Source organism: Wickerhamomyces ciferrii, contig 00259, assembly GCF_000313485.1.
Source record: "Wickerhamomyces ciferrii WGS project CAIF00000000 data, strain NRRL Y-1031 F-60-10, contig 00259, whole genome shotgun sequence".
NCBI lineage: Eukaryota > Fungi > Ascomycota > Saccharomycetes > Phaffomycetales > Wickerhamomycetaceae > Hansenula > Hansenula ciferrii.
The window spans coordinates 21317-39026 of record NW_011887481.1 but is presented as its reverse complement, the minus strand read 5'-3'; the positions used below and the strand labels follow the sequence as shown (position 1 = coordinate 39026).

Below are 17710 nucleotides of genomic sequence, written 5' to 3'. Positions count from 1 at the left end.
TATCTTGGATAAGTTATGAATTTTTTAATAAAATCAATATTTAATTCATTTTTAGTAATGTTTGATAAGATTTCAAATTTAATTAATTTACCTTTATTATTTCTAATAATTTTAACAAATGAAAATTCTTGAATTTCAAAAATTTTACATAATTCATTATGAATATGTAAAGTTGAATTATCATTAAATTTTTCAAATGAAATTGATTTTAATCTATAATTTTCAATATATTGATCAGTTGATGTTTTTGGTGCTGATATATGATTTGTTTTAGTTAAAAATTGAATTTTAGATAAATCTAATGAACCATCATTTGAATTAAAATTAACCGCTGTATTTAAAACCCCAATATTTGCTTGTTTAGTATTTAATAAATTTAAAATCAGATCATTTATATCTGTAAATAAGATAAATCTTGCATTTAAATTTGAATTGAATGGTCTACCTTGAGGTTTATTAGCACCAGTTCTTTTTTGAATTTTCAAAGCAGATTGGAATGGGATATAATGTTTCTTTTTAGCTAATTTTAAAGGTTCAAAATCATTCAACATGATGATATTTGGTGGATGAATTATATTGATATTAGAATTGATAACATCTTGTTGATGATTAAAATCATTTTTGATTGTCTTTTTAACAGCGGCTAATCTAGTTGAATGTTTAATAACTGATTTTTCAGCGGTTGTTGTAGTAATATTGGTATTAATTGCACTATCATTGATCAAGTTTTCAATTTTGATTTTTGATAAAGGATCTAAAGGTTTATTGATTTGTAATAAGATTGAATTCATTATGATAATTATATGTGTTTATGATAATGATGACACTCCATGATTCAGTTTATAAAAGGTCAAAAACAAGGGTTTATATAGATTTTCCCATGATGGATCAAGTATAATGCTGATCAAATCATGAATCAATATGGATTTCCTATTAAAGTAATCTTAATTAATTAATTGATATTGCTGCAAGTTAATCATTAAACAAGACAATGGGCAGTAAAGTCATTTTAAAATTCACTTTAGAACTTGATGGAATAATACTTTATTAACATCATGTTGATAAACAGGGCGGCTAATGGCCATAATTCAATGAGTAAGTATTAAATTTTAAATTTATTAAAGTTTTCAAATCAGTGGTCCGTAAATCGATACATATCGTAACCATAGAATTTTGTTTGATATTTATTGTAAATTAAGACATTTTGTTGGGGAAATGTGGGTTGATTTTTAAATGGAAATAGGGGATGAATACTTTTTATAATTCAATTGTGTTGAGTTTGATAAAATTACATCAAAAAAGTGGCCATTTAAAGTAATTTATATTTTAAATTAACTGCACCTTGAAAAATCAAAATTCAAAAATTATTAAAAATAATACCTTCTTGTTTAAATGATTTGCCTTAATGCATAATATGTTTCCATATTATCCAAGACTTAATGATTATGGGTGCATCAAAATTTAAGATAATAATCATCACTTTTACTAGAATTTATGGTTGATTTATTCATGGTCACTGGGATACTTGATGGAATTTACATAAACTTGATGGTCATCAAACGCATAACTTAAGTGATTTCATTAACTTTAATATATGAAGTTCAAATGGGTTTATTTAATTAGTTCCCTCACAGCTGATCCTTATTAGTTTATATTTGATCCCTTAAATTATCCTGATCTTTTAGAAGCTGTCCTTTGTTTCTCCTCAATTAATAGAGATCTGGGGGTCTTAAGTTACTCATTTAAGCGATAAGATATAACTGATCTTATTGTCTGGACTCTGGTACCTGAACACCTCAGACACTCAGACATGAATAAGGCTCAGCGGGTAATATAAATAAGATTCATGATGATCATCATATAGTATTATATACTCATGCCTCCATTGGGATTGAGTATCAATAGTACTCAAGTTTCAAAAGTATCGTTGCTAAGGCTTTTATCTCAAAATTTCAAATCAACAGCGCGTACGTATTTTTTACTATTTTTACAAATTCTTATTATTTTGTTTAGGCGAGAACAATTTTTTTTTAATTCACGCCAGCTGTCATTGTAATTGTATCACGAAAAATTCTGAAAAAAGATTATTGATTTCATTGTGAAACCTCATAATTTCACTCGACAATTCAATAAACACAAACGTCAAAGATCAAAACCACAATCATTCTTCAATCCTTAAGCTAGTCTAATCTTTTTCTTCTTGCTATCTATTCCCCTTTTTTGCTTTGTTTCATTTTGCATCAACTTTATAATTCAAGATGGCTAGACTTAATGGGAAAGCTACAAGAATAGCCGTGTTTAGTTTGGTTATTATTGGGTTAATATTCTTTTTATCAAATACTTCAGGTCCAACTTATGTTCAATCTGTAAATAAAACAAAATCAAATGATGCTAATGTTGTGGATCAATCACAAAAATCAAGTGTTAATGGTTTATTCCCTGATGGTCGTGAAAATGCAACTTTTGTTTCTTTAGCAAGAAATGAAGATTTATGGGAATTAGTTAGTGCTATTAGATCAGTTGAAGATCGTTTTAATGTTAAATATAAATATGATTGGGTCTTTTTAAACAATGAACCTTTCAATGATGAATTCAAAACTGTTATGAAAACTCTTGTTAGTGGTGAAGCTAAATTTGGTGTTATTCCAAAAGAACATTGGTCTTATCCAGAATGGATTTCTCAAGAAAAAGCTGCTCAAACTAGACATGATATGAAAAATATCATTTATGGTAGTTCTGAATCTTATAGACATATGTGTCGTTATGAATCCGGATTTTTCTATAGACATCCATTAATGTTAAATTATAAATATTATTGGAGAGTTGAACCAAGTACTTTATTACATTGTGATGTTAATTTTGATGTTTTCAAATTCATGAGAGAAAATAATAAAGATTATGCATTTACAATTACAATTCATGAATTTGTTGATACTATTAAAACTTTATGGCAAACAACAAAAGATTTTATTAAAGAAAATCCTGAAGTTATTGCAAAAGATAATTTAGAAAAATTTGTTTCAAATGATGGTATGGAATCTTATAATTTATGTCATTATTGGACTAATTTTGAAGTTGCAAATATGGATTTCTGGAGAGGTGAAGCTTATTCCAAATATTTCGAATATTTAGATAAAAATGGTGGATTCTTTTATGAAAGATGGGGTGATGCACCAGTTCATTCAATTGCTGCTTCATTATTCTTACCACAAGATCGTGTTCATTATTTCAAAGAAATTGGTTATTTTCATGGTCCTTATCATAATTGTCCAATTGAAGATTCTGTTAGAGAAGAAAATAAATGTATGTGTAAACCAAATGATGATTTTACATGGAAAGATTATTCATGTACAAGATTATATCATGATGTTAAAGGTTTACAAAAACCAAAAGGTTGGGAAAAACATACTGGTTAGTTTAGGACATTTGAATCTATTCAATTCTTTTTTATTCAATTAATCGTTTAATTATTTAAATAAGCTTATCAATTTCCATGTATATTATTTTTATCAATGTTATACACTAAAGAGCTCTTTACCTACCTTTTATTTGTAATTGTTAAGCTTCAAATGGTATTTCTAAAGATAGATCAACTATATTTTTTTTCAAGGCTATGTACAATTTGATCTGATGCCTTGTCTACGAGTCTGTGAAAAAAAAAAATATCAACACGCGCGCGGTTCATCGCGTCAAAATTCTTGATCCAGGTACCGCTAATTTGACATAATAACGTTGGAAAAAAAAAACGTTGGACCTCAAAAGCTGTATTAAGCGAACACTTTCACTTCAAATCAAAACCTTCATATTATTGGAGACTAGTCACTCGTTTTTATCAAGACTATCAAAGAAAACAGCTTCAAAATGTCAAGATATACAAGGCTACTAAGGTTTACGGTAGCGCTAATATTTATAGTGTTTTTAATATCACATCGAATGATTACCAAAAAGCAATATCAACATGTTTTAGAACTTCAAAATCAATTAGACAATTCCAAATATGATATAAATAATGATCTAAGGACTAATAAACCAGATGGAGATCAAGTAAATAAAATTATTTATAAAGATCCAAAAGATTTGAAAAATGATTATCAAAGAGCAAATGCAACTTTTTTCACATTAGCAAGAAATGATGATTTATTTAATTTAGCCGCTACAGTAAGATCAGTTGAAGATAGATTTAATCATCAATTCCATTATGATTGGGTTTTCTTTAATAATGAACCATTTTCTCAAGAATTTCAAAGACAAATAAATAATTTATGTTCAGGAAATGTAAAATTTGAAATTATACCAAAAGAATTTTGGGCTTATCCATATTGGGTTGATAAAGATAAAGCTAAACAAGTTAGAATTGATTCAAGATCTAAGATGCCATATGGTGCATCAGAAAATTATAGATTTATGTGTAGATTTTTTTCAGGTTTTTATCATAAATTAGAAGTTTTACAAAAATATGATTATGCATGGAGAGCTGAACCTGAAACTACATTACATTGTGATATTAATTATGATGTTTTCAAATTTATGATTAATAATGATAAACATTATGGTTTTACAATAAGTGTTTATGAATTTCCTAATACTGTTACAAGTTTATGGAAAACAGTTACAAAATTTATTGAAATGTATCCACAATTTATTAATCCAAATAATTTATTAGGATTTGTTAGTGGTGATGAAGGTAGAACTTATAATCTTTGTCATTTTTGGACAAATTTTGAAATTGTTGATTTGAATTTCTTAAGATCTGAAGCTTATGAAACTTATTTCAATTTCTTAGATCAATCAAATGGATTCTTTTATGAAAGATGGGGTGATGCACCAGTTCATTCTATAGCAGTTTCATTATTTTTAAGTAAAGATCAAGTTCACTATTTTAATGATATTGGATATTATCATAAACCAATGTCAAATTGTCCAATTGATGATAATTTATGGAAAGAAAATAATTGTCTATGTGATCAAAAACAAGATGTTACATTTAGACCCTTTAGTTGTACAGATAAGTATTATGAATTGACAAAGACCAATAAGCCAGAGAAATGGAGAGAACACGCTGGGCCTATGGAGATGAAAGGTAATCAAAGAGAGTAATTTACATATATATATATAGTATATAGTAATTATAATATAATTTGAAATGGATGTTGAACAATAGTAGAGATCTGGTAGCTTGACTCGAGCCTATATAAAATTAAAGCCGCGAGGATGCTTATCAGGAAACATCAACAAAATCAGCATCTAAGCAACAATTAAGCTGAAAATGATGGAAATCCACCAGTTTCAATCCCAATCAAGTAGTAAACATCCTAGTAAACCATCACCAACATCACCAGCATCACCTGGAACATCATCAACACCAACTAATTTCACGCCCATAATACGGGGTTTTCTGCCAGGTCGATGTGACTTGCACTTAACTGTCTAGTACAAGTTAAGTCCTGCCTTTAACTGAAGAACAAACTCCCAATGCTTTTTGACACAATAGACTGATAAGCTCCATACATTTGACTTGTAACGACTGGGAAATCACTAGAATTGAGCTTTGACTTCTAAAACAACTTCAAGGACCACCTTAGTCCACTTGTTGATGGTTTCAATTGCACCAGTGCCTTGATGACTCTTTCACAGTTTCCCAGCTCGCTCAAACTTGGAAGTAAAAGTTTTTTTCCAACCAAAATTTTTTCTCTACATCTAAGGGTAAAAAAAAGCGATAAGAATACCGGTATAAAGAGGATCTAAAACTGCGATTTTTAGCTTATTTATACAAGAAGACCGCCATTTTTTATGATGAAGTATCTTTATATAAGTAGTGAAGTTTCCAATTGTATCATTCAAACATCATTTTGTGTAATTGGTTCTGATGTTGAGCATGGAATTTCGAAATTACTCATAGTATTAAATTTTGTTCATGCATGTCGATTATGACTCGATTAGACATTTCGTCGGGTTGAAAATTTAGTATATAAAGAGGAATTGATCTCGAAATAAATTTTCATCTCATCTTATATCATATTCCTTCATCAATTGAATTCATATTCATTATTATACTTATACACATATCAATACAATGTCAAAGGGAAAAGTTTGTCTTGCATACTCTGGTGGTTTAGATACCTCAATCATCTTAGCTTGGTTATTAGAACAAGGTTATGAAGTTATCGCTTTCATGGCTGATATTGGTCAAGAAGAAGATTTCGAAGCTGCCAGAGCTAAAGCTTTAGCTATTGGTGCTACAAAATACGTCTTAGTTGATGTTAGAAAACAATTCGTTGAAGATGTTTGTTATCCTGCCATTCAAGCTAATGCCATCTATGAAAATGTCTATTTATTAGGTACTTCATTAGCTAGACCAGTCATTGCTCAAGCTCAAATCCAAGTTGCTGAAGATGAAGGTTGTTTCGCTGTTTCCCATGGTTGTACCGGTAAAGGTAACGATCAAGTTAGATTTGAATTATCTTTCTACGCTTTAAAACCAGATGTTAAAGTTATTGCTCCATGGAGAGATCCAGTTTTCTTTGAAAGATTTGCTGGTAGAAAAGATTTATTAGCTTATGCTGCAGAAAAAAACATCCCAGTTACTCAAACCACTGCTAAACCATGGTCAACTGATGAAAACTTGGCTCATATCTCATTCGAAGCTGGTATCTTAGAAGATCCAGATACTACTCCACCAAAAGATATGTGGAAATTAACTGTTGATCCATTAGATGCTCCAGAAACCCCAGAAGATTTCACTGTTTTCTTTGACAAGGGTAAACCAATCAAATTAACCTACACTGAAAATGGTCAAGAAACTTCTGTTACTGAACCAGTTGATTTATTCTTAACCGCCAACAAATTAGCTAGAAGAAATGGTGTTGGTAGAATTGATATCGTTGAAAACAGATTTATTGGTATCAAATCAAGAGGTTGTTATGAAACCCCAGGTTTAACCTTATTAAGAAACACACATATTGATTTAGAAGGCTTAACCTTAGATAGAGAAGTTAGAGCTATTAGAGATTCATTTGTTACTCCAACTTACTCCAAGATCTTATATAACGGTTTATACTTCACTCCAGAAGGTGAATATTCAAGATCAATGATTCAACCATCTCAAAACACCGTTAATGGTCAAGTTAGAGCTAGATTATATAAAGGTTCAATCATCATCTTGGGTAGATCTTCATCAACTGAAAAATTATATGATGCTACTGAATCATCAATGGATGAATTAACCGGTTTCCAACCACAAGAAGCTTCAGGTTTCATTGCCGTTCAAGCCATTAGAATTAAGAAATATGGTGAAGCTAAAAGAGAAAAAAATGACCCAATCACCTTATAAATAGATAGAGTATATTAAGTTAAAACGGGTATTTAACTTGATATTAATGTGTTTTAATGTACAGTTTTTAATTTATTGTTTTATATCATAGTATTATAGTATAATCTGTAGATCAATCATGTACTTCATTAGTTATATATTTATACATCAATATTATATATTATTGATTCATATTTGTAAATTATAAAAGATTCCATCCATTTTTGGTATATATTATCTTTGAGGATAAAATTCAATATGTATAAGTGTGTCAACAAAGAAAAAAGTCTAAAATGTATTAGAATTGGGAATCAAAATAATGTAAAACGTATTAATAATAGAATAACAATAAACTAAAAGGGGAAAAAAAAATAAAATTCAGAAAGGAGAAAACAAAATAACAACTAAAATTCTTAAAATCCATAATATCATAAAAAGTATTCACTTCTTTGTGTCTTTTGTGGTGCAATTCTTTGTGTATCATCAGGAACTGCACTAAATATTTTAAATTTAGGAACTAAATCATCATCAACTTTCATAACACTTGCAACATTACCACATCTATAACAATAATTAGGCGCACTCCAAACTGTTACAACATCTTTTTCCTTGAAATGATATTTAAATCCCTCCATAACTAATTGATGTGCTCTTGAAATTAGTTGTAAATTATTAACATGATTAAACTCTCTTGCAACTCGACTACCAAATAACCAACCGGCACCTCTTGGACTAACTTGCCATGCATCAACATCATCTGGATCACTCCAAACTAAATCACAGAAACCACCTTCATGTGGGACTTCTTGAGCTCTTGATAAAACTCTAATTTGATCTAGCATCCTAATTTCTGGTGATAACCCACCATGAACACATAGAATTTTACCATCAATTATAGCAGCTAATGTTAAGAAATCAAAAACTTGACAACAATATTTCCAAACTGTTGGTGATCCATATTTATTCAGACATTCATCATAAAATCCATAAACTTGAGTAATTTGTCTTGATTCATGATTACCACGTACTAAAGTTAATCTTGAAGGATATTTAACTTTCAAACACATCAATAATGTAAATGTTTCTAAACTGAAATAACCACGATCAACATAATCACCTAAAAATATATAATTTACATTATCTGGTAAACCACCACTTGTTCTAAATAATTCCAATAAATCATGAAATTGACCATGAATATCACCACATACAGTTACGGGGCTCTGTACGGGTTGAATATTTGATTCTTCCATTAATAATTCTTTTACTTTTTCACATAATTGTTTCATATCAGTTTCTGGTAATGATTGACATTTTTTAACTTCTTCAAGCCAAATATCCGGACCTCTCTCACTCATTGTATATTGATTCTTTATGGTTGTATATTAATTTTTTGATGCAATTATGATTCTTTATGAATATGCTAACGATTTGATGAAAATGAAATGACTGTATTGAAGTGAATAAGGGAAAAAACCAAAACTTATTGAAATAAATTGCCACCAATATAATAAATTTGAAATCTTTAAGGGTTTCTTCTATTTTGGTAATACTAATACAAATATATTCTCACGCCTTCCAGCTGAGATTTTATGACTAAGGTATATCTTTTGCTGAGTAATGAGCCCTTTATTTGATTATTATAAGCAAAAATCAACAATTGGATTTAAAAAACTTGAAAAAGATGATCTCTGAAGTGAAATTAATCAAATTCAATAAATTCTCCCTTTAGATTTACTAATTGTTTTTTATTTGAATAATTTACAACATTTTTTTGGTTCTACTTTTTTTGCTTTTCGTCAACGAAGCGAAAATCAAAGTCGGAAAAAACAGAAAAAACGTACAAATATGGCAATTACCGGTTTAGGAAACCAATATAGATTAAATATCACACTACCAAAAAACAAAATCAAATCAATGATTAAAGTATATTTGATAATTCTACGAATAAAAAATGGTGTGTAATAGTATTATTGTACTGAGAGTCTCGTATATTCATAAGTCCATCCATTTCTCGTTGGAAGATGGACCGAAAAGTCGATCATAAACAGCTGGAATATTAGTGAATGGTTCCTTTTTAGAACAAACTAAAGTTCTAGCTCTAGATAAAACATTACCTTTGATCATTCCATTTTCATTGAGAGAAACACAAACATTTTCAATGAAACTATCATCAATTGGTTCATTGATTATTTGAAATAAGTATTGATCCCCAAATAGCTGTGATTGTTGTTGAGGTGATCCAATTGATAATCTTAAAGTTGTACCTATTTGATCATAACTGAATCTTGTTGATTGGGTCCACATCATGATGTTGAATAATAAATTCCTAAATATTAAAATTTTTGATCTTTGTGCTAACGGAATCAATAATAATTTGTTTTTAAAATATTCTTGATTATCGAATAAATATTTTTGAAATCCAATATGATTACCAGTAAGTAAATATTTGATCAATGGATAATAATGTTGTTGGAATTCTGGTGATATTGATAATGCTTGTTTACTTGGTATTCTCCCAGTTAGCAATGAAACGGGTATTAAAAGCCGTAGAATTCTTAAAGTGTTCTTTTCATTAGCTATTTTACTTGATTTCATATAACTCCATTGAAGATGATGGAATGCTTTTGTGAATTGATTTTTGATCATGTAGTATTTACCCAAAATGTATCTATATTCTATTTGTTGAGCTTTTGGATATTGACTTAGTTTTAGATTCAATAAATTCATATTTGCAAATATGTTTGCACATAATAATGGATTATTGATTGTAAAGTATACTTTGTTCAAGTTATTGACAATAAATAAAATAAGCTGTTTCTTGTTTGACTGACCTTTCAATGAACGTAAATGATTGAACACTTTTGTTAATATTGTTGATACAAATATTAGTCTTTTGAATTTTTTCCCATTGTTTTGTAAATTCAAAAAGAAATCAACTCTTTTCATCATTGGAACAAGATATTTAGTGGTTTCAAACATCAATTTACTCATATGATTCCCATATGTATTGTTTAAAAATGCAATTGACAAATCATTATAAAAATATAATAACAAATCATGACTTTGTAAGATGGATCTTGGATTTATATCACGACAAAACTTCAAATATGAGACCACTATGGAATTGAAAGGTAGCCAGTCATTATCATAGTAGTTTTGGGATTCTACCAATTTATCGAGATCTAATGATTGATTAGCTTGAAGCTCTTTTTGTAATGTTGATACTCTGACAGCTGTTTGATGGGTTGTTAAATTGACAGACAACAGGTTAGCAAATTGTTCAGAGCCATCCCGTCCAATTGAATTCACCGAAGCAGACCTTACTTCATTCAAGAAGTGGTCCAATGACATTGTCTGAAGTTATAGTTGGTTTATACCTTTCAAATATGAGTAGCTTCTCAGTTTTTAGCGCTGTTTACTTAGTTTCCTCGAGATAAAATCTGCCCTCAAAAAAAAAAAAACAAATTACACTTTAAATTTTTACTTGGAAATCTCAACAACGGACAAGTATAAAACATTTCAATTTCACTACAACGAAAGTATAAAACCAGAATTGAATAATGAACGTTGCTGGTAGCAGAGCTCCTGCAGGAAGACCCAAGATACTCACTCGTGAAGACTTTGAGAAAAAATCACAAGCACAAAGTCAACAAAACTCAGCAACACCTAGCCCACCATCATCTGGTAACTCATCAGGTAAACCCAAATCAAGAAATAGAAGAAGAAAACCATTATCCAAAAAGAAATCCGATGCTGGATTTAAAGTTGTTGTAAGATTACTACCACCAAATCTTAAAGCTGAAGAATTTTGGTCCAAAGTTGAAGATTATGTCACTGCACAAAACATTTTAGATAAATATTATGTCCAAGGTAAATATTCAAATAAACCTTTCAAATTACCAACTTATTCAAGAGCTTACATTCAATTTGAGGATCCTCAGATTGTTGATCAATTCGTGGCCAAGTATAAAGAGGTCACATTCGAAGATGATAAAGAAAGTATGATACCAACTTTTGCTATGGCTTTGTTCAGCAAAATGCCAGAAAATGAAAAATCACCTTCCAAGAAACCAGATTCTAAACCTAAACACACATTGCAAGATTTATTATCATATAAAAACTTTTTGAAATTCTATAATGGTGAAATTGAGAGACCTCAAAGTTTTTTGATCTCTGAAAAGAATGATAAAAGAGCTGAAAAGAGAGCTGCTAAAAAGGCTGAAAAGAAAGCTGAAAAGAAAGTTGAGAAAAAGAATGAAAAGGGAGAAAAGAAAGAAGTTCAACCATCAAAGAAAAATGATAAGAAGAAAAGGGAAAAGAAAGATATCAAGAAAGATGAAAAGAGCGGTTCTAAAGATATAAAGAAAGATGTAAAGAAAGACACTAAGAAGGATGATAAACCAAAAGACGCTAAAAATCAACCGGCTGCAGCTACAAATGCTACACAGAAAAAAGAATCACCTGCTGGAGATGAAGAGAAGAAAAAGAGGAAACCTCGTATCAGAAAGAAGAAAGAAGGCGAACAACCAGATAATAAACCTGTTAAAGATAAACCACAACAAAAGAATGACTCTAAACCAAAGAATCCAAAGGGTGAAAAACCAAAGCCAAAATCAAAACCTCAAGAAAAGAAGCCACAAAACAACGGTGGTAATGCTAAAAACAATACTGGAAACAATAATAATTCTAATGGTGCAAATCCTAAACCTAAGATCCAATTATTGGGTAGAGATGATAAGAATGGTCAAGATAAACCAAAGAAACCGGTATTATTGAAGAGAGATAATTGATTGTGGATATCGATGACTATTTGTTGATACGCTGATGAGCTTCGGTTATATTTTTTTTTTTGGGGATTTTGTGTACAAAAAAGTTTAGATCCTACTGAAGAACAATTTATTTTAACAAAGAACAAGCAAGGCGGTTAGAGATCAGACTATTGAATATGGCATCTCAAGATCCAAATATTAGGTTTATTAATGCTGTTATTAACTGGTTGTCTATTTTTCCAGATTCTCGTGTTCAAATAGATGCTGATTATTTAAATTTGACTGATCCTAGTATTATTATTGAAGTTTTAAAGACTCTTATTGGTTCTGATTTTGAGGTTGATTCATCCGCTGAGGTTAAGGATGAAGAAAATGATGGCTCTTTGGTTATAAATTCAGATATAGAAGTATATGAAACAATATTTGTTGGTTTGAAGTCATATTTCAAATCAAAATTATTTTCAAGAAAGAAATTGTATAACTATGTTGGGATGCTTAAATATGAAGAACTAAAAAATGGTGATTTATATGCATTGAATATATTATGTTTTATCCTTTTAGAAGTTGGTCTTCACAGTTTCAAATCTAGTATATCCATATCCATCATTTCAGAATTGAATGAAGACGATCAAAAAGAGTTAAAGAATGTTATGTATGATGAGAATGACTTATTTGGTAAGAATTTAATGTTGACTCAAAGGTTAAGTGCGTTAGAGTTGGAGAATTTAAAGTTGAAAGAATCATTTAAAAAGATTGAACAAGAACAAAAGACTGCACATAAACATTTCGAAATCAATGAAAATGAAAAACATGGTATTCAATTAGAGTATGAAAAGGCGCTTCATGATAAAGACTTAGAACTTGAAAAGTTAAAATATCAGCTTTCTGTATTCAAAAATTCAAATAATGATTTAAAACAAGATAATTTACAACTTAAAAATGATTTGGAAGATATAGGTAAATTCAAATCACAACTGAATAGAAAGAAACATAACTATACCACTGAATCTACAATTACCCATAACTCAAATGGAGAAAAATCAATTGCAAGTGATGAACTCAAATGGGAATACAATATATTATCAAGTTGGTTAAATAGACTTTATGCAAGTAAAAAAGCTCGTTAGTATTGGACTACATTATGAATTTTAGACGAATATGAATATCAAGAAAACATTAAATTTATGATTAAAAACTGTAGATGAAATGTAATTTTAGTAATTATTATTATTTGTAGTAGAAAAAAAATAGACAATTAAAAAACAAAAACAATGCAACATTTATCTCAAAACACTAAAATGACAACTTTGTAATTCCAAAACATTCAATATTTTGAAAATTCTAGTCCAAGTATTTGAGTTTCGTACACGTATTTGAACAATATATTAAAAACGAATGATGAACACATAGAAAAATATAACAAAACAAATCATATTATAAAACATTTACTTGAGTAAACTTAAAACTGTTTTTTTTTTTGTATCTCATTTGATTATTAGACTAAACTTCTTAGAAGATAGCATCAAGGGTACAACAGATACATAATGCAGCAAGACATGCCATACAACAGTTATTATTACTGCTCTTTTCTGGTTGTTGTTGAACATAAACTGGTTGTTGTTGTTGATAATAACCTTGTTGTGGAGGACCTTGTTGGTATCCACCATAACCTTGTGGTGGACCTTGTTGATAACCACCGTAACCTTGTGGAGGACCTTGTTGATAACCACCATAACCTTGTTGACCACCATAATCATTGAAACCTCTTTCACCTTGTTGAGCTGAAGGTGGTGGACCTGATGGTGGGGCGTATTGTTGTTGTGGAGCGGAACCGGACTATTGAAATGGTAGTTAGTATTGACATGTTCACTTTAATTAGTACATTGTGTACTTATGGAGTTCGTTATTGTTTCAAATGAGTTGTTTTTATTTATAAAGGCTGAAACTCAAAAGTAAACAATAAGGGTGCTGCTCGAAAACCAAATTGACACAACATATTCAAATGAAAACTCACGTTATAGTATTTTTCAGCTGACATGATTCAAGTAATCTATTCTATCGAGTATGATAATTATTTTCAATCGAGTTGAATTAAGATAAAGATTTGATTAAATTCCAAAACAATTCTATTGAGATAAAAAATATGAGAGTCTTATTTAAGGGAATTTTTATTTCTGAATTACGTCGTAGAAAAAAAAATCTTGGTTTTTTATCTGCCATTTCACGTGTCAATATTAACTATGAACCCGATGCTTTTTCAGATACTGGAAGTGATGTTTCAAACAATCTTGCTGTGAAATTAAGGCTATGGAAATGATTATTTGATTGGATAATTGGTTATATTAAAAAATGGCAATGTGTACTACTTAGTTTAGTGACTAAAAACGGTTATTTAGCACGTAAATTGTTAACAATATGAGATTTTCATGGAAGGCTCGGTATATTATTCTGTACATAGCCTGCAGAGGCATCATTCATTATTCATTCGATATAGAACAATAACTGTGCATATAAAGCTTATTAACCGAGCCTCTTTATCTTATAGCATATGATATGAGTTATCTGCTTATCAAGTTGATTAGAGTCAGGGTTTTTGTGTCAATTTCGAGAGTTGTAGTTGCTTAGATATATAAAGTGACGATTAAATAGCGACCATTAGCTGCTTAGAGCTTTAGAATTATAATCAAAAATTAGCTCATCCTCTTGCCAATTTAAACCGGTATATATATATATATATATTGACTAATAGATTTTAATGAAGTATTTGAATATGTCTCTGTCAAAGACATTCCCAACTTTAGCTGAGTTAAGCTAGAAGCTAGAGCTGAAGATCAATATATATAGAAGTAACTACTAGCTGGAAAGCAAAAAAATAATAACATGTATTACCATCTATTGTATAGCTAAATAGTTACATTCAGACATATATCAATATTGATTATAAATATTTTGATAATTCATAATATTATGAACTATGATCAGTACAGAATGATTGTGACTTAGTTGATGTGTTCTGTTGAAAATCTTGTTGTTACAGTGATCAATTGTTTAACCCATTAAAGAACACTCCAGTAAAATATGCAAAAAATGTACTGTAGTCAATAACAAGATAGCCAATGCTTAACCCTAAAGTATCCAGGTACTTTTATTCACCGATTTGGAGACTTGAAAATATCACCAACCTTTTGTTTTGTTGATTAAATAAAAGTAATAGACGTTGCTTTGCCATGAAGGGGTACCATTTTAGATGAAACATAAGGTTTAAAAATTAAAACAGTCGTGACAATACTAAAGAACAAAGAAGAAGCATTAAAACTGGTCAATGAATCATGATCAAGGACCTTAAATGTCATTCAAATTATAATAATAAAATTTATAGAATTAGAGACGGAATCGCGATCTTCTTCTGTGATGTCTGGCGTCTGGCGGTACAATTTTCTTGTTGGCTTTCTCAACAATATTTTTTGTATGGGGAAATGAATACTGATTTGAACAAAGTTAGTACTAGCCTTCATTTTATCGCTTTATACAAACCACATTCGTTAAAATCACAGAACTCATCAAGGCTACGGTTAATATCCATTCGCACAAAGTTCTGATGTCGTCTTTTGAAAAAGAGTTTGTCAATATTCTTGAAAATACATACAAACACCCCACAATTGATGTTTTCCCATTATCAACCAAAGTAAACACATCAAATTGGATTTTGATATTTAATGCTACTTCCAGAATAATAGAGATTGTCACTGGAATTAATTGGAAAGAACTATATCCTATATCATCGAATGAAGGATTTCTAGATGAAAAACAATTTACAAAATACTTTGATGAATCTTTTGAGAATGATGTTGCCATTAAAGATCAAATCCAAAAGATCATAAAAGTTGAATTGGAGTCACATATATTAGATCATGGTCATATAGTTAAAAGAAAGAAACAACTGCTGGATTGGCTAAGAAAATATTATAGAAATCAACTTTCATCAATATCAAATATATCAGAAACAACTTTAAAATCATACAAATTAGAATTACAATTAGCATATTTAACTTTCTCCAGAATCCTCAATACTATATTTAAAGATGGTATTTGGCTTCATATTGATTCATTTCATAAGTGTTACAGATTTATTCAATCCAATAAGGATAAAAACCTTCTCCTTTTACCCAATCACAAATCTCATGTTGACTATATCATAATGCATTACTTATTTGTTAGATTTGAATTAGAAACACCAATAGTTATTGCTGGCGATAACTTGAATGTTCCAATTTTCGGTAAAATCTTGAAACATCTAGGTGCTCTATTTATCAAGAGAACTTTCCAAAAAGATTTAGATTTTTGGTATTCACAAAATTTGAAAAATTTGTTGAAATTCAAAATGAATCAAAGACCCATAACTATGGAATTATTTATTGAAGGTACAAGATCTAGAAATGGGAAGCTCATGCATGGTAAATCTGGGTTTTTGAAGAGTATATTACAAGAAATCAAAGATGAAGGATCTGGATCAATTGCCAGTTCTCGTGAAACATTGGCAATACCCATATCTATCGTTTATGAAAAACCATTAGAGTTTGACGATTACCTTGTTGAGCTGAATGGTTTAGATAAAAATCAAGAATCTTTTACATCTATCCTATCAAATGGATTAAAATTTATGCAAAATGATCCAAGAATAAATTTTGGTAAGATTTTTGTCAGATTTGATGATGATTTCTTAAAATTTGATGATTATCAAAATAAAGATGAATTTTGTGATTCTGTATTAGGTAGAATTCAAGATATCGGGGTTGTTACAGAAATTTCAGTATTAGGTATGAGTTTGTTGCTTCATTTTTACAAATTAAATCAACAAACAACATTTGGACTTGGTGAAATTGCACCAATATTCAAAAAATTGTTAACTAAAATTGTTCAAAAAACAATTTATAATGATCATTTATTACCATACTTAGACTATAATGAGGCTGAATTAATCAAAGTTTTCAAACTTTATATTAATAAGTTCTTAGTGGACTATGTCAAGTTATACGAGAATGATACAATAAAAGTTATAGAGGAAACAGCATTAGTGTATTATAAAAACAGTTTATTGCATTTTTTCATCCCAGAGATATTCATGGTTCAGGCTAATAGGGACCTAAAGACATTAGATATCATAACTAAAATATTTGGTTTTGAATTTTTAACAAATAATATAAACTATCAACAAACTGAAATTGATGATATTAGTCATGACTTGTTTGAAGGTTCATTAAAACCATTCATTGAATCTTATGAACTTAGTTTTAAACATTTAATTGGTGTCATTTCAATTACTTTCAAAAACTGGGTTCATTTGATATATATGTCAAGACCTAATGTTCAATATAAAGAAAGTTTGAACAAGTCTAATCTAATCTATGCAATCAATATTTTGAAAAGATTAAAAGTTGTTAGAACAAATAAAGAACATGAAGTTACCGTCATTGATGAAGAAAAGCTAAAGTTGTTGAGCAACTATTTGGAAGATCTTCGTTTGGGGAATGAAATTAGAGGTCAAGACAAGGTATTCAACTTGTTCAATAATGTCAAGTTATGAATCAGAAAAGTAGAATATTCAAAAGACAATCATAAATTATCGTAA

The 17710-nt window shown here is 29.4% G+C and overlaps 9 protein-coding genes across 9 annotated transcripts; 6 read left to right on the top strand and 3 right to left on the bottom strand.

The window, feature by feature from the left end:
- Nucleotides 1-2258: 2258 nt before the first annotated feature.
- BN7_6254 (glycosyltransferase family 15 protein) lies at nucleotides 2259-3416 on the top strand (the record flags this gene model as incomplete). The annotated part of the gene is made up of 1 exon (XM_011273197.1): nucleotides 2259-3416. One exon carries the CDS (start codon nucleotides 2259-2261, stop codon nucleotides 3414-3416), a length of 1158 nt encoding a protein of 385 aa, XP_011271499.1.
- A 517-nt stretch (nucleotides 3417-3933) lies between these two features.
- Nucleotides 3934-5097, top strand: BN7_6253 (glycosyltransferase family 15 protein; the record flags this gene model as incomplete). The annotated part of the gene is made up of 1 exon (XM_011273196.1): nucleotides 3934-5097. The coding sequence occupies one exon, from the start codon at nucleotides 3934-3936 to the stop codon at nucleotides 5095-5097; it is 1164 nt and encodes a 387-aa protein (XP_011271498.1).
- A 976-nt stretch (nucleotides 5098-6073) lies between these two features.
- On the top strand, nucleotides 6074-7330 carry ARG1 (argininosuccinate synthase; the record flags this gene model as incomplete). The annotated part of the gene is made up of 1 exon (XM_011273195.1): nucleotides 6074-7330. One exon carries the CDS (start codon nucleotides 6074-6076, stop codon nucleotides 7328-7330), a length of 1257 nt encoding a protein of 418 aa, XP_011271497.1.
- A 407-nt stretch (nucleotides 7331-7737) lies between these two features.
- On the bottom strand, nucleotides 7738-8667 carry SIT4 (type 2A-related serine/threonine-protein phosphatase SIT4; the record flags this gene model as incomplete). Its single annotated transcript, XM_011273194.1, has 1 exon — nucleotides 7738-8667. The coding sequence occupies one exon, from the start codon at nucleotides 8665-8667 to the stop codon at nucleotides 7738-7740; it is 930 nt and encodes a 309-aa protein (XP_011271496.1).
- Nucleotides 8668-9304: 637 nt separating this feature from the next.
- On the bottom strand, nucleotides 9305-10663 carry THP1 (Thp1p; the record flags this gene model as incomplete). Its single annotated transcript, XM_011273193.1, has 1 exon — nucleotides 9305-10663. The coding sequence occupies one exon, from the start codon at nucleotides 10661-10663 to the stop codon at nucleotides 9305-9307; it is 1359 nt and encodes a 452-aa protein (XP_011271495.1).
- Nucleotides 10664-10872: 209 nt separating this feature from the next.
- Nucleotides 10873-12102, top strand: UPF3 (Upf3p; the record flags this gene model as incomplete). Its single annotated transcript, XM_011273192.1, has 1 exon — nucleotides 10873-12102. One exon carries the CDS (start codon nucleotides 10873-10875, stop codon nucleotides 12100-12102), a length of 1230 nt encoding a protein of 409 aa, XP_011271494.1.
- A 155-nt stretch (nucleotides 12103-12257) lies between these two features.
- On the top strand, nucleotides 12258-13208 carry BN7_6248 (UvrABC system protein B; the record flags this gene model as incomplete). The annotated part of the gene is made up of 1 exon (XM_011273191.1): nucleotides 12258-13208. The coding sequence occupies one exon, from the start codon at nucleotides 12258-12260 to the stop codon at nucleotides 13206-13208; it is 951 nt and encodes a 316-aa protein (XP_011271493.1).
- A 382-nt stretch (nucleotides 13209-13590) lies between these two features.
- Nucleotides 13591-14559, bottom strand: BN7_6247 (uncharacterized protein; the record flags this gene model as incomplete). Its single annotated transcript, XM_011273190.1, has 2 exons — nucleotides 13591-13917; nucleotides 14536-14559. 2 exons carry the CDS (start codon nucleotides 14557-14559, stop codon nucleotides 13591-13593), a joined length of 351 nt encoding a protein of 116 aa, XP_011271492.1.
- Nucleotides 14560-15679: 1120 nt separating this feature from the next.
- On the top strand, nucleotides 15680-17665 carry BN7_6246 (Glycerol-3-phosphate acyltransferase; the record flags this gene model as incomplete). The annotated part of the gene is made up of 1 exon (XM_011273189.1): nucleotides 15680-17665. One exon carries the CDS (start codon nucleotides 15680-15682, stop codon nucleotides 17663-17665), a length of 1986 nt encoding a protein of 661 aa, XP_011271491.1.
- Nucleotides 17666-17710: the final 45 nt, after the last annotated feature.